This window comes from Lemur catta, chromosome 16 (genome assembly GCF_020740605.2).
Source record: "Lemur catta isolate mLemCat1 chromosome 16, mLemCat1.pri, whole genome shotgun sequence".
In the NCBI taxonomy this organism is placed as follows: domain Eukaryota; kingdom Metazoa; phylum Chordata; class Mammalia; order Primates; family Lemuridae; genus Lemur; species Lemur catta.
Genome location: NC_059143.1, coordinates 11,408,222 through 11,424,819, shown reverse-complemented (window position 1 = coordinate 11,424,819; position 16,598 = coordinate 11,408,222). Strand labels below are relative to the sequence as shown.

The window sequence follows — 16,598 nt, the reverse complement described above, 5'->3', positions numbered from 1 at the left end:
AAATAAGTAAACGAATAAGATACAATAAAAATATTTGATGGTTTTAAGTCCAATTCAATTGCTATTCTTAGTGAACTCAAATTTGTCCCATCTCTGGCCAACGGGAGCCTCTTAGTTTGGCTTGTGAGACCTTTTGACATGACATTAGTAGTCTTTGATAGCTTCCTTGATATTTGGTATGTCAAGGTATTCTAAACTCATCTTATACCTTCCCTGCCCAGGCCTGCAATCAGTGTATTTCCAAAAAGCCCTTTCTTCTTTTAACAGGAGGTAGGATCATAAGAACACAGTCTGGGTACTAGGGAGGTCCATCGTCATTGCTACTGGATTAATCATTGTTCTTAGGTATTTTTAATGGGCAGAAATACTGTATGAATATGTCCGATTCAAATGCAGGGGGTTTTGATGTAACCTTTTTTATATTTATACTTAGATCTTTATTTCATATAGGAAGCCTGGTTCACAAGGACACATGAGATGATGGAATTGGAATATTCTACAAGTATTCATTTCCTTTATTCCATAATACATGTGCAACAACCTCAGAATAACAATACTAATACTACCACTGCCCACATATGATTATTAAAAACAGTTAGCAATTTTATTTTTCATGTGCTCTTTCCATTCTTCTCTCATTTTTAAATAGTTGTGCTACATTTACATTGTCAGAGCATATAATCCTATTATGCTACCTCCCCCACTGAACTCTTCCCATTTGGTTTTAGTTCTAGAAATAACTATGTTCAATGTTTGATACTACAGATGGTCCATGACTTATGATGGTTCAACTTACGATTTTGCACCTTTACAATGGTGCAAAATTGATATACATTCAGTAGAAATCATACTTTGAATTTGATCTTTTCCTGGGCTAGTGAGATGCAGCACAGTATTGTCTCGCAGGTGCTCAGGAACAACTGATATTCTTCAGTGTACTGCACTGCCAGCGTTTTTTGGATATTTTGTTTTGTGTTTTTACATCCCCTTATGTTTACAAAATGCCCATTTTTGACTTATGATATTTTCAACTTACAATGGATTTATCAGGATGTATCCCCCCATCGTAAGAAGAGGAGCATTTGTAGTTCATGTTGGGTGTCTAATGCTCATTGTCTAGTATATTCCTCAAGAGGGGCTCATGGAAGCAAGATTCCTTGCATTCATCCATGCTTATAACAGTTTATGCCATATGTATTTGAAAGTCAGTTTTTCTGGATATAAAGATCTTCGGTTCACATCTTTTTCCTAGAGTATATTAAAATGTTATGCCATTTTCTTCTGGCATAAATTATTGTTAAAGAGTCTGGTGATAATATAATTTTCATTTTTTAAGTCATTTGCTCTTTTTGTCTAGAAATACAAACGGCTTTTTAAAAAGTTCTTTAAAGGCCGGGCGCGGTGGCTCACGCCTGTAATCCTAGCTCTGGGAGGCCGAGGCGGGTGGATCGCTCGAGGTCAGGAGTTCGAGACCAGCCTGAGCAAGAGTGAGACCCCGTCTCTACTAAAAATAGAAAGAAATTATCTGGCCAACTAAAAAAATATATATACAAAAAAAAATTAGCCGGGCATGGTGGCTCATGCCTGTAGTCCCAGCTACTAGGGAGGCTGAGGCAGTAGGATCGCTTAAGCCCAGGAGTTTGAGGTTGCTGTGAGCTAGGCTGATACCACGGCACTCACTCTAGCCCGGGCAACAAAGTGACGCTCTGTCTCAAAAAAAAAAAAAAAAAAAAAAGTTCTTTAAAGTCCTGTAATTTTACCAAAATATGTCCTGATGGTGATTGTTTTGGGTCAATTTCTCTGGTTCATGGTATGTTCTTCCAATATGTAGTTTCAAATCATCTTTTTATTTTGGGAAAGATTTAAAAAAATATTGCTTTTATTATTTGTTCTGTTCTTTTTCTTTGATTTTGTACTTCAAGGACGTCTATTATCTATATGCTCAGTTTTCTTTGTCTATCTTTGATATTTGTCAATCTTTGATATTTGTCTTTAATTCTTTTATGTCTTCATTTTTTTTTGATTTTGAAAATTTACCTTCTTTTTCGCTTCTGTCTTTCTGTTTATTTATTTTTTTTTGAGACAGAGTCTCACTCTGTTGCCCAGGCTAGAGTGCCGTGGCGTCAGCCTCACTCACAGCAACCTCAAACTCCTGGGTTCAAGCAATCCTCCTGCCTCAGCCTCCCGAGTAGCTGGGACTACAGGCATGTGCCACCATGCCTGGCTAATTTTTTCTATATATATTTTTAATTGTCCATACAATTTCTTTCTATGTTTTTAGTAGAGATGGGGGTCTCACTTTTGCTCAGGCTGGTCTTGAACTCCTGAGCTCAAAGGATCCACCTGCCTCGGCCTTCCAGAGTGCTAGGATTACAGGTGTGAGCCACTGCGCCCAGCCTAGCTTCTGTCTTTCTTAGTGTATTTTTAACTTTTGTAGATTTTACTAACTTACTTTCTTTTTTTTTATTTCAGCTTATTATGGGGGTACAAAAATTTAGGTTATGTACATTGCCCATGTCTCCCCCACTCTCCTGAGTCAAAGCTTCAAGCGTGTCCATTCCCCAGACAGTGAGCATCACACTCATTATATAGGTATACACCCAGCCCCTCCCTCCACCCCCCACATCTGCCTGACACCCAATTGGTATTATTCCCAAATTTCCAGGAGAACAAAAGAGATTCTATATCACCGTTATCTCTTATAGCTGAGTAATACTCCATGGTAAACATATACCACATTTCTAAGACAATTGTAGCAATTCACACTCCAAACAGCAAGTAAGACAGACTTTCTTTCTCAACATGTTCACCAGAACTGCATGTTAGCAGTTTTTGTCACTCCGATAGGTCAAAAATGATATTGTCTTGTTTTAATTTGCATTTTCCAGCCTACTAGTACATAGGCTATATTTACTGGCTTTTGTATTTCATTTTCTCTGTTTGCTAATTCATAAGTTTTGCCCAAGATTCTTTTGGGTTGTTTACTTTTTCTTACTAATTAACTGGTAGGAATACATTAAGCAATTGAAACATTAACCCTTCTTCTTAATATCTGTAAATATTCCTCCCACCAATTGCATTTTAACTTTGTGATATCTTTTCCCACAAAGAAATATTTAATTTTATTTAGAATAGATCTTAATCTTTTACTTTGTGTTTTCTGGAATTCTTGTTTTATTTTAAGTAATAGTTCCTACCATGTCACCATCATACACATACACATATTCTCCTAAAATTTAGTTTAATATTTTTTGTTATTGCTTAGATTTTAAATTTACTTAGATTCATTTTTTATACGGGATGAAGGAAGAGTTCAGTGTTCTTTATGTTATACAGTGAACAATTTGCTTGAATTCTCTGAGCTTCAATATACTCATCTGTAAAATGAATACAATAATACCTACCTCATAGGGATGTTTAAGGATAAAAGTAATGTAAAAAATGCATATTATATTGCTAGGTGTATGGTAGGCACTCCATAAATGGTGGATATTATTTTGCCAGATAGTGTAGTGGGAAAAATGAGCTAGGTATGTTATTCCAATTCTCTGAGACTGAATTTCATAAATTAAAAAATGATAAGAGTTGGGAGTCAGGATACTTGGGTTTTCTAGGTTTTGTCACTGACTAGCTGTGTACTCACAGACACTTAATTTATTTGGGTATCCATTTCTTTCTTTCCCCCTGTCTGTCTTCGTGCACAAACACACACACACACAACAGTCTAAGTCAAAGTCACAGCTAAGCTGCTGGTATTACCACTAAGCACAACACCTGTCTAGTTACATTAATGCTTTAAAAATGATGTAGAAATCCAATATGTTGCCAGATTAAATATGTCTATGGGCCTCTAGTTTGCCATTCCAGATGAAAAAACTTAGCATTTGGACTTGAAATAAATTAAAACATACATTAATTTGGAAATGACAATGACTGCATGAACTATTTTAAATATTTCTGTAATTGTTTCTTTTCCAGTCTTACTTTAAAAGCCCCCATTTTATTAGATGTATACATAGTAAAAAGATATAAAAAGAATAAACATGCAAAGGTGCTCAATTTTTCTCTATCATCCAAACACAATCTGTTTTCAGGGGTCTTTTACGTCTATGAGTAATGAATGACAGAAACAAACAATTTAGTTACTCTAAACCAATTCCTTGGCATATAAAATTTTACTTTGATCTTTCTAGGAGCTTTTGATAAATAATATGTCAGGTTTTAAAGGGGGATAGGATATAATGCACTTAAATTCTATACTATTATAGCTTCTACTAATGATCTATTTAAGAGAATAGCTCACATCATAAAAGCCAACTGCCTTTGAAAAGTCTAGGATATATATGGTAGTATTGCTTTGAAGAGCAAACTATTACCCTTTGAATAATGACAATGTTGCAACTATAATACGAAGTTTGAAATTATCCTTAAAGATACTGCGTTACTTGAAAATTGAATATAGAACTAGAAAAATAATGTATCATTAGGAATCCGTTTAGGTTGGCCATTCTTCCCATACTTTCCTTAAGGCCAGATGACTACTCTGTGGAATTGCAGCACTTGGCCTTACGTGGCATTAGTTCTCCCCTGTGTCTGCACAATGGTTTGTTCATATCTTACTAAGCCATCACTGGGAAGTGATGTCGTCCCAAGGAAGGTCAAACCCACGGCACAGGGACTAAAAGTGGTCAGCTGTGTAGGCACAATGTCCTGCTGAGGAAAATTAAATGTTCTCTTGTTTTGAACATGTTAACATTATGAAAACCATAAATGTGTATAAATTCCAACTAAAATTTTAAATCCCCTGATGTATTCTGCATGTATGCCAGCTGGCTTTATAGACTATTTTACAATTTTTGAGGACTATGTGACCTTTAAGCCATGAAGAATAAAGCTATGCTTCAAGAAGTTTTAAATATTATGTTATTTATTATGAAAAAAAGGAGAACAAAATGAGTCCAAAGTGCACCCAAATGAAGCTCCAACTATTTCCCTGGGAGTTGGGATAATGTGTATCATTGGATAAGCAATAACTAGCACAAAGAGGTATGCATACTCTTGGAGATTTTTTTAAAGTAAGGAAAAGTATAATGGGTCAATATTGGAATCTCATATGCCAACTTTCCCTGGCTCCCTTCCCACTCTGCCCTCAGAGCCTGGTTGCGGTCCCTGACTTTGCTCTTTAAGACTCCATTTAGAGCAGGGAACTAGCTCTATTTTGATGGCAGAGATAAAGTGAGAGCAGTGGTTACATTTCAGGGTCTCACACTGACAGATGTGTCTGTGACCAGCCTACCATTTCATCATTTTTTTCTCAATACATTATTTGTTTCATTATACCAGCATCACATTATACCATCACTATTATCACTATCACTGCCACCACTGTTACCATCAACACCACCATCACCATCACCACCATCACTACCACCACCACCACCATCACTACCATCACTACCACCACCACCACCACCATCACCATCACAGCCATCACTGTCATCATCACTACCACCATCACCACCACCGCCATCACCACCACCACCATCACCACCACCACCACCATCACCACCACCACCACCACCATCACTACCATCACCATCACTACCATCACCACCACCACCACCACCATCACCATCACCACCACTGTCACCACCATCACTGTCATAACTGTCACCAGCACTGTCATCACCATCATCACCACCACCATCACCAATAGCATTAATTTTCACCTTGATGATCACAATGTCTTCCAAACTGGCCTCTCTGCCTCTGGCTTCTCATCTACTCCAATCTTTCGTACATTTTGTTGCCAGATTAATTAGCCTACATCAAAGTTTTGATCATATCCCTTGCCTGCTTAAAAGCTGAAGTTTTAATTAATCTTTACTTAATCCCATTCCTAATGAATAAAATCCATTCTCTGGGCCTAGTAGGCAAGGCCATTCATAAAAAATTTCTCCAGGACAATCCTCAAACTGGATCTCCCGGTGCTGCCTCTACAAGTATTCTAAGGTCCATCCAAACTAGAGCATTCACTATTCCTTGAATATGCTTTCAGCTAGCATTTTTCAAAATTCAGAACAAATAATACTTTATTAGAATCATTAGGGATATTTGTTAAAATGCATATTCCTGGACCCAATTCCTATTATAGAAGCTCTCTCCTTAGAATCCGGGGTACTTAACATCTTTTTGTTCTTAGCTTTGGGATCTTGTGGAAAATTTTGTGACTACAGGAAAAGTATCATTTAGCATCTGGTTACTTATATATCTTACAGGATGTTTCTAAGGATTAATATTAAAAATATAAAGCATTTGGCACAGTGCCTAACCCAGTAAGTTCCCAACAAAACATAGCTGTTATTGTCAATTCTTGTCCCACCTACCTCAGAGTATTTTTGTGATGTTAAAGTAAGTAATGTTTGTGATAGAATTTTTATATTTTTTTCACATGTTCTCCATTAGACTGTCAACCTCTGGGGAGCTGGTATCATGTATTATTCATCATTGTATAACTTGCAAAATCTGACCTAGTGTTTTGCTCACTAAATATTAACTGAATTGATGGTCTGGTTCTTATTTTTTAAAATTGTAGTATAAATTTTAATTAGGAGGCTTTAACATTTCAAAAAATACCTCTTTTTTATGTCCTTCCAGAGAAAGCCCCTGAGACACCTTCTCTCCTCCTTCTGGGGGCCCCTGAAAACTGCAGGGTCAGTTTCTCCAAGAGTCTGGGATTCTCTATGCCCCTGAGCTTAGCAGCTCAGCCTTCTCAAATACTCTCTCAGACTTTTGATGGGAGAGATTGGAGAGTTTTAGCTCAATATTTTGGCAATAGTATTCAGTCATCATTATTAAGTCTTCATCTCCAGTCTTGTGTACCAGTTTTTAGAAGTAGGAGTCTATCTCATTAACAAGGTGCAATATTCACCTAGGACCTGGTTGAGGTAAATAGATGAAATCTTGTGTCCTGTGCCCAGGTCCCTGTTTTGATGATCTGGTTAATACTCTAGTACTTTTAGGATTAGATGCTGCCTTGGTTTTTCCAATGATGTCTGTCCTGTGCTTCTGTCCTTCAAGCATCTTTAACATCCACAGCCTCATCTGTCAGCTTCTTACTGAAAATTTGCTGTAGAGGGCCCCTACCCTCTAGTAGACCATCGATGCCAGGTGCTTGCTGCAGCTCAACACATGGCATACTCTTTGTAGCATTTCCCTGGACCTCTGTCTGATCCCTCAGTGGTCTACTGAGTGACTGCTTTCCCACACCACATTCTCTCAGTTTTTACCAACCCTCCTGCAGTTACTGGCTCATGGCCACTGCTGATCCAACGGCACCCACCTGGCTGATGGTGCTCATGGCTCGCATGTAGCTCTCATTCCTGGAGCGGAACTTTGGTGATGTGAGCAAGCCTGCAGGGTCAAGGCCATCCAGGCTTCGGTTGATGGAGACTTCACTCACTGCCCTCAGGTAACTGTGACTCCGGATCTGGAGTTTGGGTGAATGCTCATTGGAGATCCTGGAAGAGAAGAAGGGAAGGGGTGCATTTACTCATATTCCAAAATGTAGGCAAGAATAAGACATGTCACCAACTATCATTTAGGTGGTGCCTAAATACTGGGGCAAATATTAATAATATAGATGACTTTCTATGATTGCTAAACTTGCTCATGGTGTCTCAGAAGAAGAAAACTTTTGGCAGGAAATCATCAAGGTCTGAGGACATTTGAGAGCAATTAAGATTCTCTTCAACCATGAAATAATTTCTCCATTTACATTTTCCTAGGCTTCCTAGGGAGGGAGATAATAGCAGCAACTGTCCTATCCTAGAATTCTGACTTGTGTAATTTGTAAGGTTTTCCTTTGCACCTATTTCTATCCTAGGGCCATCTTTTTGTTTATGGACTCTCTAGTAAAATAAGTGGGTCTATATCTATATCTGCATCAATATCAATATTTCTATCTATCCACCAACTTCTCCTCTTTCTCTTCTGCAGTCCTTCTCTCCCCCTCTTTTCTTTCCCTCCTTTCTTTCTCACATATCTATCTAATCTTTAACTCTCTCCCACAGTTGAGATTGAACTTAGTGAACAAAACATAAATCTTAGCCATTAAAAATGCACACATCTCTGAATCTTGATATGTAAACATAAGTCTTTACACACTTGGTACTCTTTGGATTTATTCCAAGATGCACTATAACATTGTAAAAGTAGGAAATGCTCATTGCAAAAACCCAAGCTATACCGAAGGGCACATTGCAGAAAGTAGGCTTCCTTCTCTCCCATCATTCCTGCCTCTGGAATTCCACATCCCTAAAGGAACTACTCATAGCAGTTTGGTCTATGTTCCTCCTCACTCTTTGTGTACATTTATGAACAACTTAATTTTAGTAATTCTTAAAGTCTGTAATTTTTAAAGTTTGTTTTCACATGGGATCAGGGAGATTTTTAAATTTTATTAAAATTAAAAAATTAAATTTTATTAAATTTCTTTCATCTTGTCTATAACATTGCTTGCAATGAAAAATAATTAAAGTTGGTAGGGAAAAAGATGTATGTCCAACATAGCTGCTATTACATATCATTATTCTAGATATCTTAGCCAGTGAAATTAAAAAATAAGAAAAAATTGGGAATATAAATATTGCAATGGAAGAGATAAATTTTGAGTATTTACAGATTATATAATGAATTACATGTAAGATAAAGAAAATTAACACTCCCACCACCAAATTAAATTTTAATCATAAAATCCCATTTAAAATGGCAAAACATAAAATAAATAGAAATAATCAAAAAGAAATGCACCACAATTTTATGAAAAAAATGACAAAACTTTATGGAAGGCAGTAAACAAGTCCTAAATAAATGCAAAAATCCCCAATAAATTTCCTGAGTGAAAATACTCAATTTTGTAAAAAATTTAAATTTCCCTTAGTTAATCTATAAATTTAATGCAATTGCAATAATAAACCTCCATAGAATTTTTTATTCAAGTGTAAAAATTCATTTTAAATTTCATATGATGTTCATAGCAGTATTATTCATAAGAGATAAGAGGTGGAAACCACCCAGATGTCCACCAGCTGATGAATAGACAGACAAACTGTGGTGGAGCTACACAGTGAAATATTTCTGGGTCATTAAAAAGGAATGAAGTACTGATACATACTACAAAATGGATGAACTTTGAAAACATTAGGCTAAGTGAAAGAAGCCACATATTACATGATTCCATTTATATGAAGTTTCCATAATAGGCAAATCTGTAAAGACAGAGAATACATTAGTGGTTGCCTAGAGTTTTCTGGGGAAGAGACAGGAAGATGGTGGCACTGGGGGTGGTATCTAAAGGCTATAGAGCAGGAATGGGGAAACTTTTCATGGTGGAAGGCCACATTAATTTAGCTGTAATCAAATAAGGCCACATTCAAGAAACTTCAATTAGATATACTTAAAAATGTACATTATTTTGTAAAAATCTAACTACTATGTACTTAATAATTTCAAAAAATAAAAACTATTTGTTAATTCTAAAGTTAACTAACCTTTTAATGGCTTTGTTTTGTCTGCTTTTTGCTGGAAAGAATTTGAATATTTGGTTGTAGCATAGAGGTCCATAGTTTCAGTGGATCCTCTAGATGGGTTTCAGTCATTTGTGACCTTAAGGGCATCTTGATTTGGGTTAGGTAGGAGAATGTAGATTCACAGCAATTACTGGTTGAAAAGCAAGAAAGCATTTTTTGGACATAATGCAAAGGCGTGGGTATTCTGCATTTTTTCATACTTCAATTGGATCTTTTTTAGCATAAAATAACGACTTTAAAATGTCATCTAATGAGAGCTCAATCAATTCCATCCATAGTTCTTTAGGTGCCTTGGTGATATCAACAGGTGAGGCTGAAATGCTACCTTGAGTGTGATGTCATGATTCTCAAAGTCAGTGAACCTTTGTATGCTCCAATTAAAATGTCCATAATACCTGTTTATTCTTCAAAGGATTCACATATATCTTCCTGCTCATCAATGACCTTCGTTAACGGGGGAAAATGTTCATCTTTCCTTTTGAAAAAGAAGTGTTTTGAAAAAAGATAGCTCTTTTCAAAATGCTTGATTTTTTTTTTTTTGCCACATATTGTACATAGACTTAGTTTTACCTTGCAAAGAAATATTCAAGTTGTTTTGATTTGACATGATATCACACAGGAAAGTTGCATTCCTATAGAAATCTTCTTTTAATAATTCACATTGCTGATTCTGTTCTTCATAAAATTTCACTATCTGTTCTTGCAGAGATACAATTTTGGCTAACACCTGTCCCTGCAATAGCTAACACACGTTAGAATGATACAGCAAATCCACACTGAATACCTCATCGTTCAACTTTAGCGTGTTATGAAACTGATGATGCCGTGTTGCATTTGCATGAATATAGTTAACAATACTTATAACTTGTTGCAAAGTGTCACTTAAAATAGTAGCTTTAGCATGGAGATTTTGCTAATAATACGTAGAATGAAAAAAAATGAGAGAATCTGTATCTGTTAATACTTTTTTTTATTTGTGCAATAAACCCTTCATGTTTTCCTGTCATGGAAGGTGCATCAACTGTACATGTACTCATTAAATTTACCAAATTCCATCCAACTTCAAGACATTCATCTTGAAAGTTGTTGAAGATATCTATTCCCCATAGTCTGTTCACAAGAGTGCCCAAAGCGATTAACTCTTTGTAGCAAAGAAAATATTTTGTTATGACCTGAATGAAGTATAAAACCTGTGCTGAGTCAGTAGTATCAGTTGAGTCATCCAAAGAGTATGAATAATATATATTTGCTTTTTGAAATATTGTATAAAATTGTTCTGTTAAGTTGAACGCTAATTCATTCTGCCAATCAGTTATGGTTCTCCTTGAACAAGACAGTTGCTTGTACTTTGAAAACTTATTGGGGTCTAAAAGCATCCTACAGCTTCAACAATGCATTCCTTCACAATTTGTACATCACTGAATGGTTTCCTTTTTTCCCCAAGTATATAAGCTACTTTATAAGTTTCTTCAGTGGCATTATTTCCAGGTCATATTTCTGCTTGAAACAACTGTCTTTGCTTTTGCTTTTCATCTTTTAATATCTGTAATACAACCTTCTGTGCCTCTCCCTCTAATTTAAAATATTTGTGGTCCTTATGAGTGTTATAATGCTGATGAGCATTGAATTTCTTTAATGTTGATATTGCAGTATCACAAAGCAAGTGAATCATCTTATCTGTAGCAGAAACAAGATAATATGGCAATTCCCAATCCTCATTAAAAAAAAAATCTGTTTTCTTCTTTCAGCTTGCTTTTGATCTTCTTTGACACGATGGGCTATTAAGCAGATAGAATTAAAAAATACTGTTGCGATGTGCAACTATTCACAAATTCCACTTCAAACAGAAACACAGTGCACTGTTGTCAAAAGCTGAGAGAAGACTGGTGTACTTGGCTCCCATAAACTCTCACCAACCAGCCTTGTGTGGTAGTGGTGCCCGTCAGGTGGGGAAAGTTAGAACTAAATCATGAGCATAGCAGCCATCATTTTAACCCTTATGGCTTACTAATGTTCTAATTGTGCTGGTAAATCTGGGAGGCTTATTTCATTGACACGTATTTTATTGTTTTGTATTTTAAATATGTTCATTTTAAAAATAAAATAAAAATATAAAAGATGAGCAAAAATGTATTAACAAAAATAAAAGGATTTGTTCTGTAAAATTTGGATTCAGTCAAAAGGCCGCACTTAAGGACCTAGAAGACCACATGTGGCCTTAAGGTTGCAGGTTCCCCACCTCTGGTATAGAGATTCTTTTTGGGGTGATAAATGTTCTAAAATTAGTTGTGGTGGCAGTGGCACAACTGTGAACATGATAAAAACCACTGAATTGTACATTTGAAATGGGTGAACTGTATGGTGTGTGTATTATATTTCAATTTCAACTAAGCTATTATAAAAATCACAGAAGGCCTCAAAGATTTCTTTATAAAGAAAGTTTATTTTTTATTTTTATCTTTTGCCTTTTCTTGGTATAAATTTATGGGGTACAAGTGCAGTTTTTTTACCTGCATAGATTTTGTAGTTATCAAGCCAGGACTTTGGTGTATCCACCCCCATGAGTAGTGGACATTGCACCACTAAGTGACTTCTCATCACCCAGCCCTCACCACGCCCGTTCTCCCTTCCAAGTCTCCGTCGTCTATCAGGCCACTCTCCACGTCCATGGGGACACATGTAAAAGGAGTTTAGAGGATGAACTAAAGTGGGCAAAACTAGAGAAGGAAAACCAGTCAATCTGGTTGCAATAAGGCCTGAGTCAAGTATCAGTAGTACTTGAAAGGAACAGATAGATCTGAGAAACCACGTGAAAATCAAGTGTGGATGATGAGTGAGAAGGTGGGATCTAAGAACAGCCAGGAAATAAATGTATGTAAAAAACAAGGGGAGGAAAGATCACAGCTACAATTTATAGCTAAATGATGAAAAAGGGTGATGTTAGGAATCGACAAATCAGTGGAATAAAGTAGGGGCTCCAGAAAGGGAACTGAGTATACATTTTAACTTAGTATATTACAAAGATAGCAGTTCAAGTATGTGGGGAAGAAATGGAGTTTGACTATTTGTGCATCATTTGGGGAAAAATGGACTCCTACCATGTATGTAGGTTAAAAATAATAGTATTTAAAAATTTTGAAGTTCTCTAATGTGATATAGAAAATTATATTTTATAATTTCAATTTATATACCTAAAAATTAAAAAAAGAAATGTATTGGAATTTTATTAAAAACAGAACAACTATTAATACATAACCTTATGGAAGGCAATAAAGAAATTCTAAAGAAATGCAAAGGAATATGGTGGAGAAATATTTTGGAAGCATGAGGTTAAATCCAGAAGCCATAAAGATAAAGATTAACACACAGAAGTATATAAAATTTAAACCTTTTTGTTTAGCCAAAGACACTGTCAACAATGTTAAGAAAAACAATCATTGAGGAGGAGAATATATTTGCAACACTGCATACCAAAAGGGTCCACATCCATAACATAATATCTAAAGTGGACTTTAAAATGAATAAAAAATAATACAACCAACATAATAAAAAATGGGCAAAAGCCATAAGGAGGTAATCACAGAAAAACAAATACATGAATTCACAAGAAAATGAATTTTACATTTCACCAACCACATGACAAGGTGCTCACTATCATTAATAATTAGAGAAATGTTGATAAAAAATACATTTACATATCACATCCATACACATTCATGTTCACAGCTTCACATAGTAAAGATATTCCCTATATTTCAAATGTCCTCTTAGTGGCAATGTATAAGATTGCATTGATTCTTAAAGCTTGCATAGAATTACTTAAATATAGTAGCCAAAAAAGATAGTCTCAGTAGCACCAAACCCTGAGAATGTGATTAGCAACCACTTTCTGCAATTCCACTGAGGGAGGAACGAAATTAAAACAAATCTAGAATATAGTATCAAAAGTAAATCTCTTATGTACTTTACTATTATGAAAGAGAAACTTCTAGAAATGTGCCCTATAGATCTTTCCAGTAGTTGTCAAACATGTAAATACTTCTGCCAGGTCAAGAAAATATTTTCCATGTGTTATGTGCTATTATGGTGATTTACACTGTTACTTTATAATGCCCACGCCAAAAATGCCAGCCAACAAACAAACTGAAAAATTCATTTTCTTTTTAATTTTTTTTTTAAGAGAGCTCTAACTTGAAGCATTATAACCTAAAGTTCACTTCCCCTTAGAACCTGAGAGTTGATGACAAATGTGTTTCTTTGGCTATTTTGGAACCTGACCCAGAGCAATGATACCGCCAACATAAATGATGATGCTATTCCAGTGGTTATCAGGGCAGCAATGGCAGTGGCTATTTTGTAAATAGAGTATATTCAAAAGTAGAAGTGAAAGTCCGATATTTTGAGAAATGAGTGTCTGCTGGCTGAGATGGGGAAATGAGGCATCATTGCAACAATCTTTCACTTGTTATGAAATAAGGCATAATTCCAAAATTTCAAAGTGAAAAATCATTCAGAAAGAATTGAATAATTCTTTGGTGAGTCATTCCTGATAAAACAATGCATACATAAATAACATACTAAATATAAGGAAATGAACATTTTTATCTTGTCCACTTAGGGAGCAGAGCCCACAGCTATCATTATAGAGAGTACAGTATGTACGTGTGTTCCTGATGCAGAAAACTCTCATTAAAGAAACAGTCATTAAAGAAACACCAAAATAGTGCATTGATTACTTTCTCTTCATCTCAAAAGAAAGTTGATATGCTCAAAAGAAAGGGAGTGTGCATATTCGAAACGTTAGCTCACTCATGTTAAATTTTTTTTCAATGTCAGTTCAATGAAATGATATTCATCTTTTTCTACTGTTCTCCCTAAATTACTCATGCTAAGTTCACTTTCCCTAACTTATCAGAACTGAAGTGAGATTTTGGCTTGTTGTCATGTGACTCCCATTCGTTATCATGTCCCAAAGGGCACCCAAAGGTGGGAAGCCCTTAGGTGACTGTGAGGCCACACAAACCAGCTTGGCTCAGTGTATCAGCAAGGCTGCCATCGCAAAGAAGAGAAAATGCAGCAATACTCAAACCACAAAGTTTTAAACCAATGTCTCAAAAGAGAAAATGATTAACTTTGTAACATATTACTAAAAATATAACTTCAGGTGGTTGGGATTCCCCTCTCCTGCCAAAAGAAATGCTTCAAGATTGCAGATCACTGAGTCTAGTGGGAGAATCTCTGGAGGTGATGGGCCATCTGACGGACCCATCTGCACCCTCATTTTTGTCCTTTTTCACTTTGTCTTGACTCTGACTTATAAAAGTATTAAAACGTAAGGTTATTCCATAGGACCCAGAGGAAACATTTCATGGCTTCAGGAGGTTAATCTAACTTTTATCTATTTCACAATGAAAGTATGTGGCCTTGGTGATGATCCTTTTACCAAATCGTTCTCATAAACATCCATGACTTAAACTGAGAGGCTTCGATGTGGAAGATGGTTCTGAGTAGGTGACTGTTCTCAGTCACCAGTTTTAGGGAATCCAGCACAGGGTGTTTTATTAGTCAATCTGCTTTGGTAAAACTGAGTACAGCTTTCTTCTCAGCAACCTCATGTGTTTGTAGTCCTTATACAAAAGTTACTTTCATTAAAGTTGTTTACTTTGGCATGTGTCTCTTGAATTATTTCTCCTTTATAATAACACTTGACATTTACTTATTTTTATTTTTATTTTTATTTTTTATTTCAGAATATTATGGGAGTACAAATGTTTTAGTTATGTAAATTGCTTTTGTACCATTTGAATCGAAGTTATAAATGTGCCCATCCCCCAGATAGTGTGCATTGTATATGTTAGGTGTGAATTTACCCATCCCCTCCTTCTCCCCACCACCTGCTTGATTTCTGATGAATGTTATTGCCATTCGAGCACATAAGTGTAGATCAATTAGTTCCAATTTAATGGTGAGTACATGTGGTGCTTCTTTTTTTCCATTCTCGTGATACTTCACTTAGAAGAATGGTCTCCATTTCCATCCAGGATAATACAAGAAGTGCTAGTTCACCAATTTTTATGGCTGCATAGAACTCTATGGTATACATACACCACATTTCATTAATCCACTCATGTATAGATGGGCACTTAGGTTGTTTCCACATCTTTGCAATTGTGAATTGTGCTGCTATAAATATTCGAATGCAGATGTGTTTTTTATAGAATGTCTTTTTTTTCCTTTGGGTAAATACCCAGTAGTGGGATTGCTGGATCAAACGGTAGGTAAAGAACCATACTGTAATCTTAAGAGCACACTTTGAAAATGATTTTAAAGTATATAGTAAAGAAAACCAACAAAGGAATTTAAATGGTACACTAGAAAAAAATATACAACACAAAACAAAGCAATAATAGAAGAACAGAGGAGCAAAAGAGACATAAGACATATAGAAAACATAGAATAAAACGGAAAATCTAAATGCTGCCATATAAATAATTATATTGAATGTAAATGGATTAAACACTCCAATCAAAATACAAAGGTTGTAAGACTGGATAAAAAATAGGATGCAACAATAAGAGACACACTTTCAATTCAAAAGCACGAATAGGTTGAAAGTAAAAGTATTTCAAAAGTTATCGCATATAAACAAAAACTAAAAGAGAAATGGAGTGGCTATACTAATATCAGACCAAATATACTTTAGGACCAAAAAAATGTTACTAGAGACACAAGGGACATTTTATAACAACAAAAGTATAAATCCATAAGGAGAAATGTTATAATTCTAAACATATATGCACCTAATAATAAAGTCTCAAAATATATGAAGCAAAAATTGGCAGAATTAAAGATACAAATGAATAAATCAACAACAGTAGTTAGATACTTCAACACTTGACTCTCAGTAATGGATAACACAATTAGACAGAAAATCAGCAAGGATATAAAAGACCTAAACAGCACTATCAACCAACTAGACTGAACAGACATCTATAGAACACTTCACTA

General features: G+C 35.6%; 1 protein-coding gene across 1 annotated transcript in view; it reads right to left on the bottom strand.

Annotated features, from left to right (window-relative positions):
• Positions 1 to 16,598, bottom strand: part of LOC123621701 (disks large-associated protein 1-like) — a 168,634-nt gene that overhangs the window by 26,241 nt on the left and 125,795 nt on the right. The window contains exon 3 of the mRNA XM_045527613.1: positions 7,343 to 7,520. Coding sequence (XP_045383569.1) covers positions 7,343 to 7,520 — 178 coding nt within the window. The remainder of the gene's footprint in view (positions 1 to 7,342; positions 7,521 to 16,598) is intronic.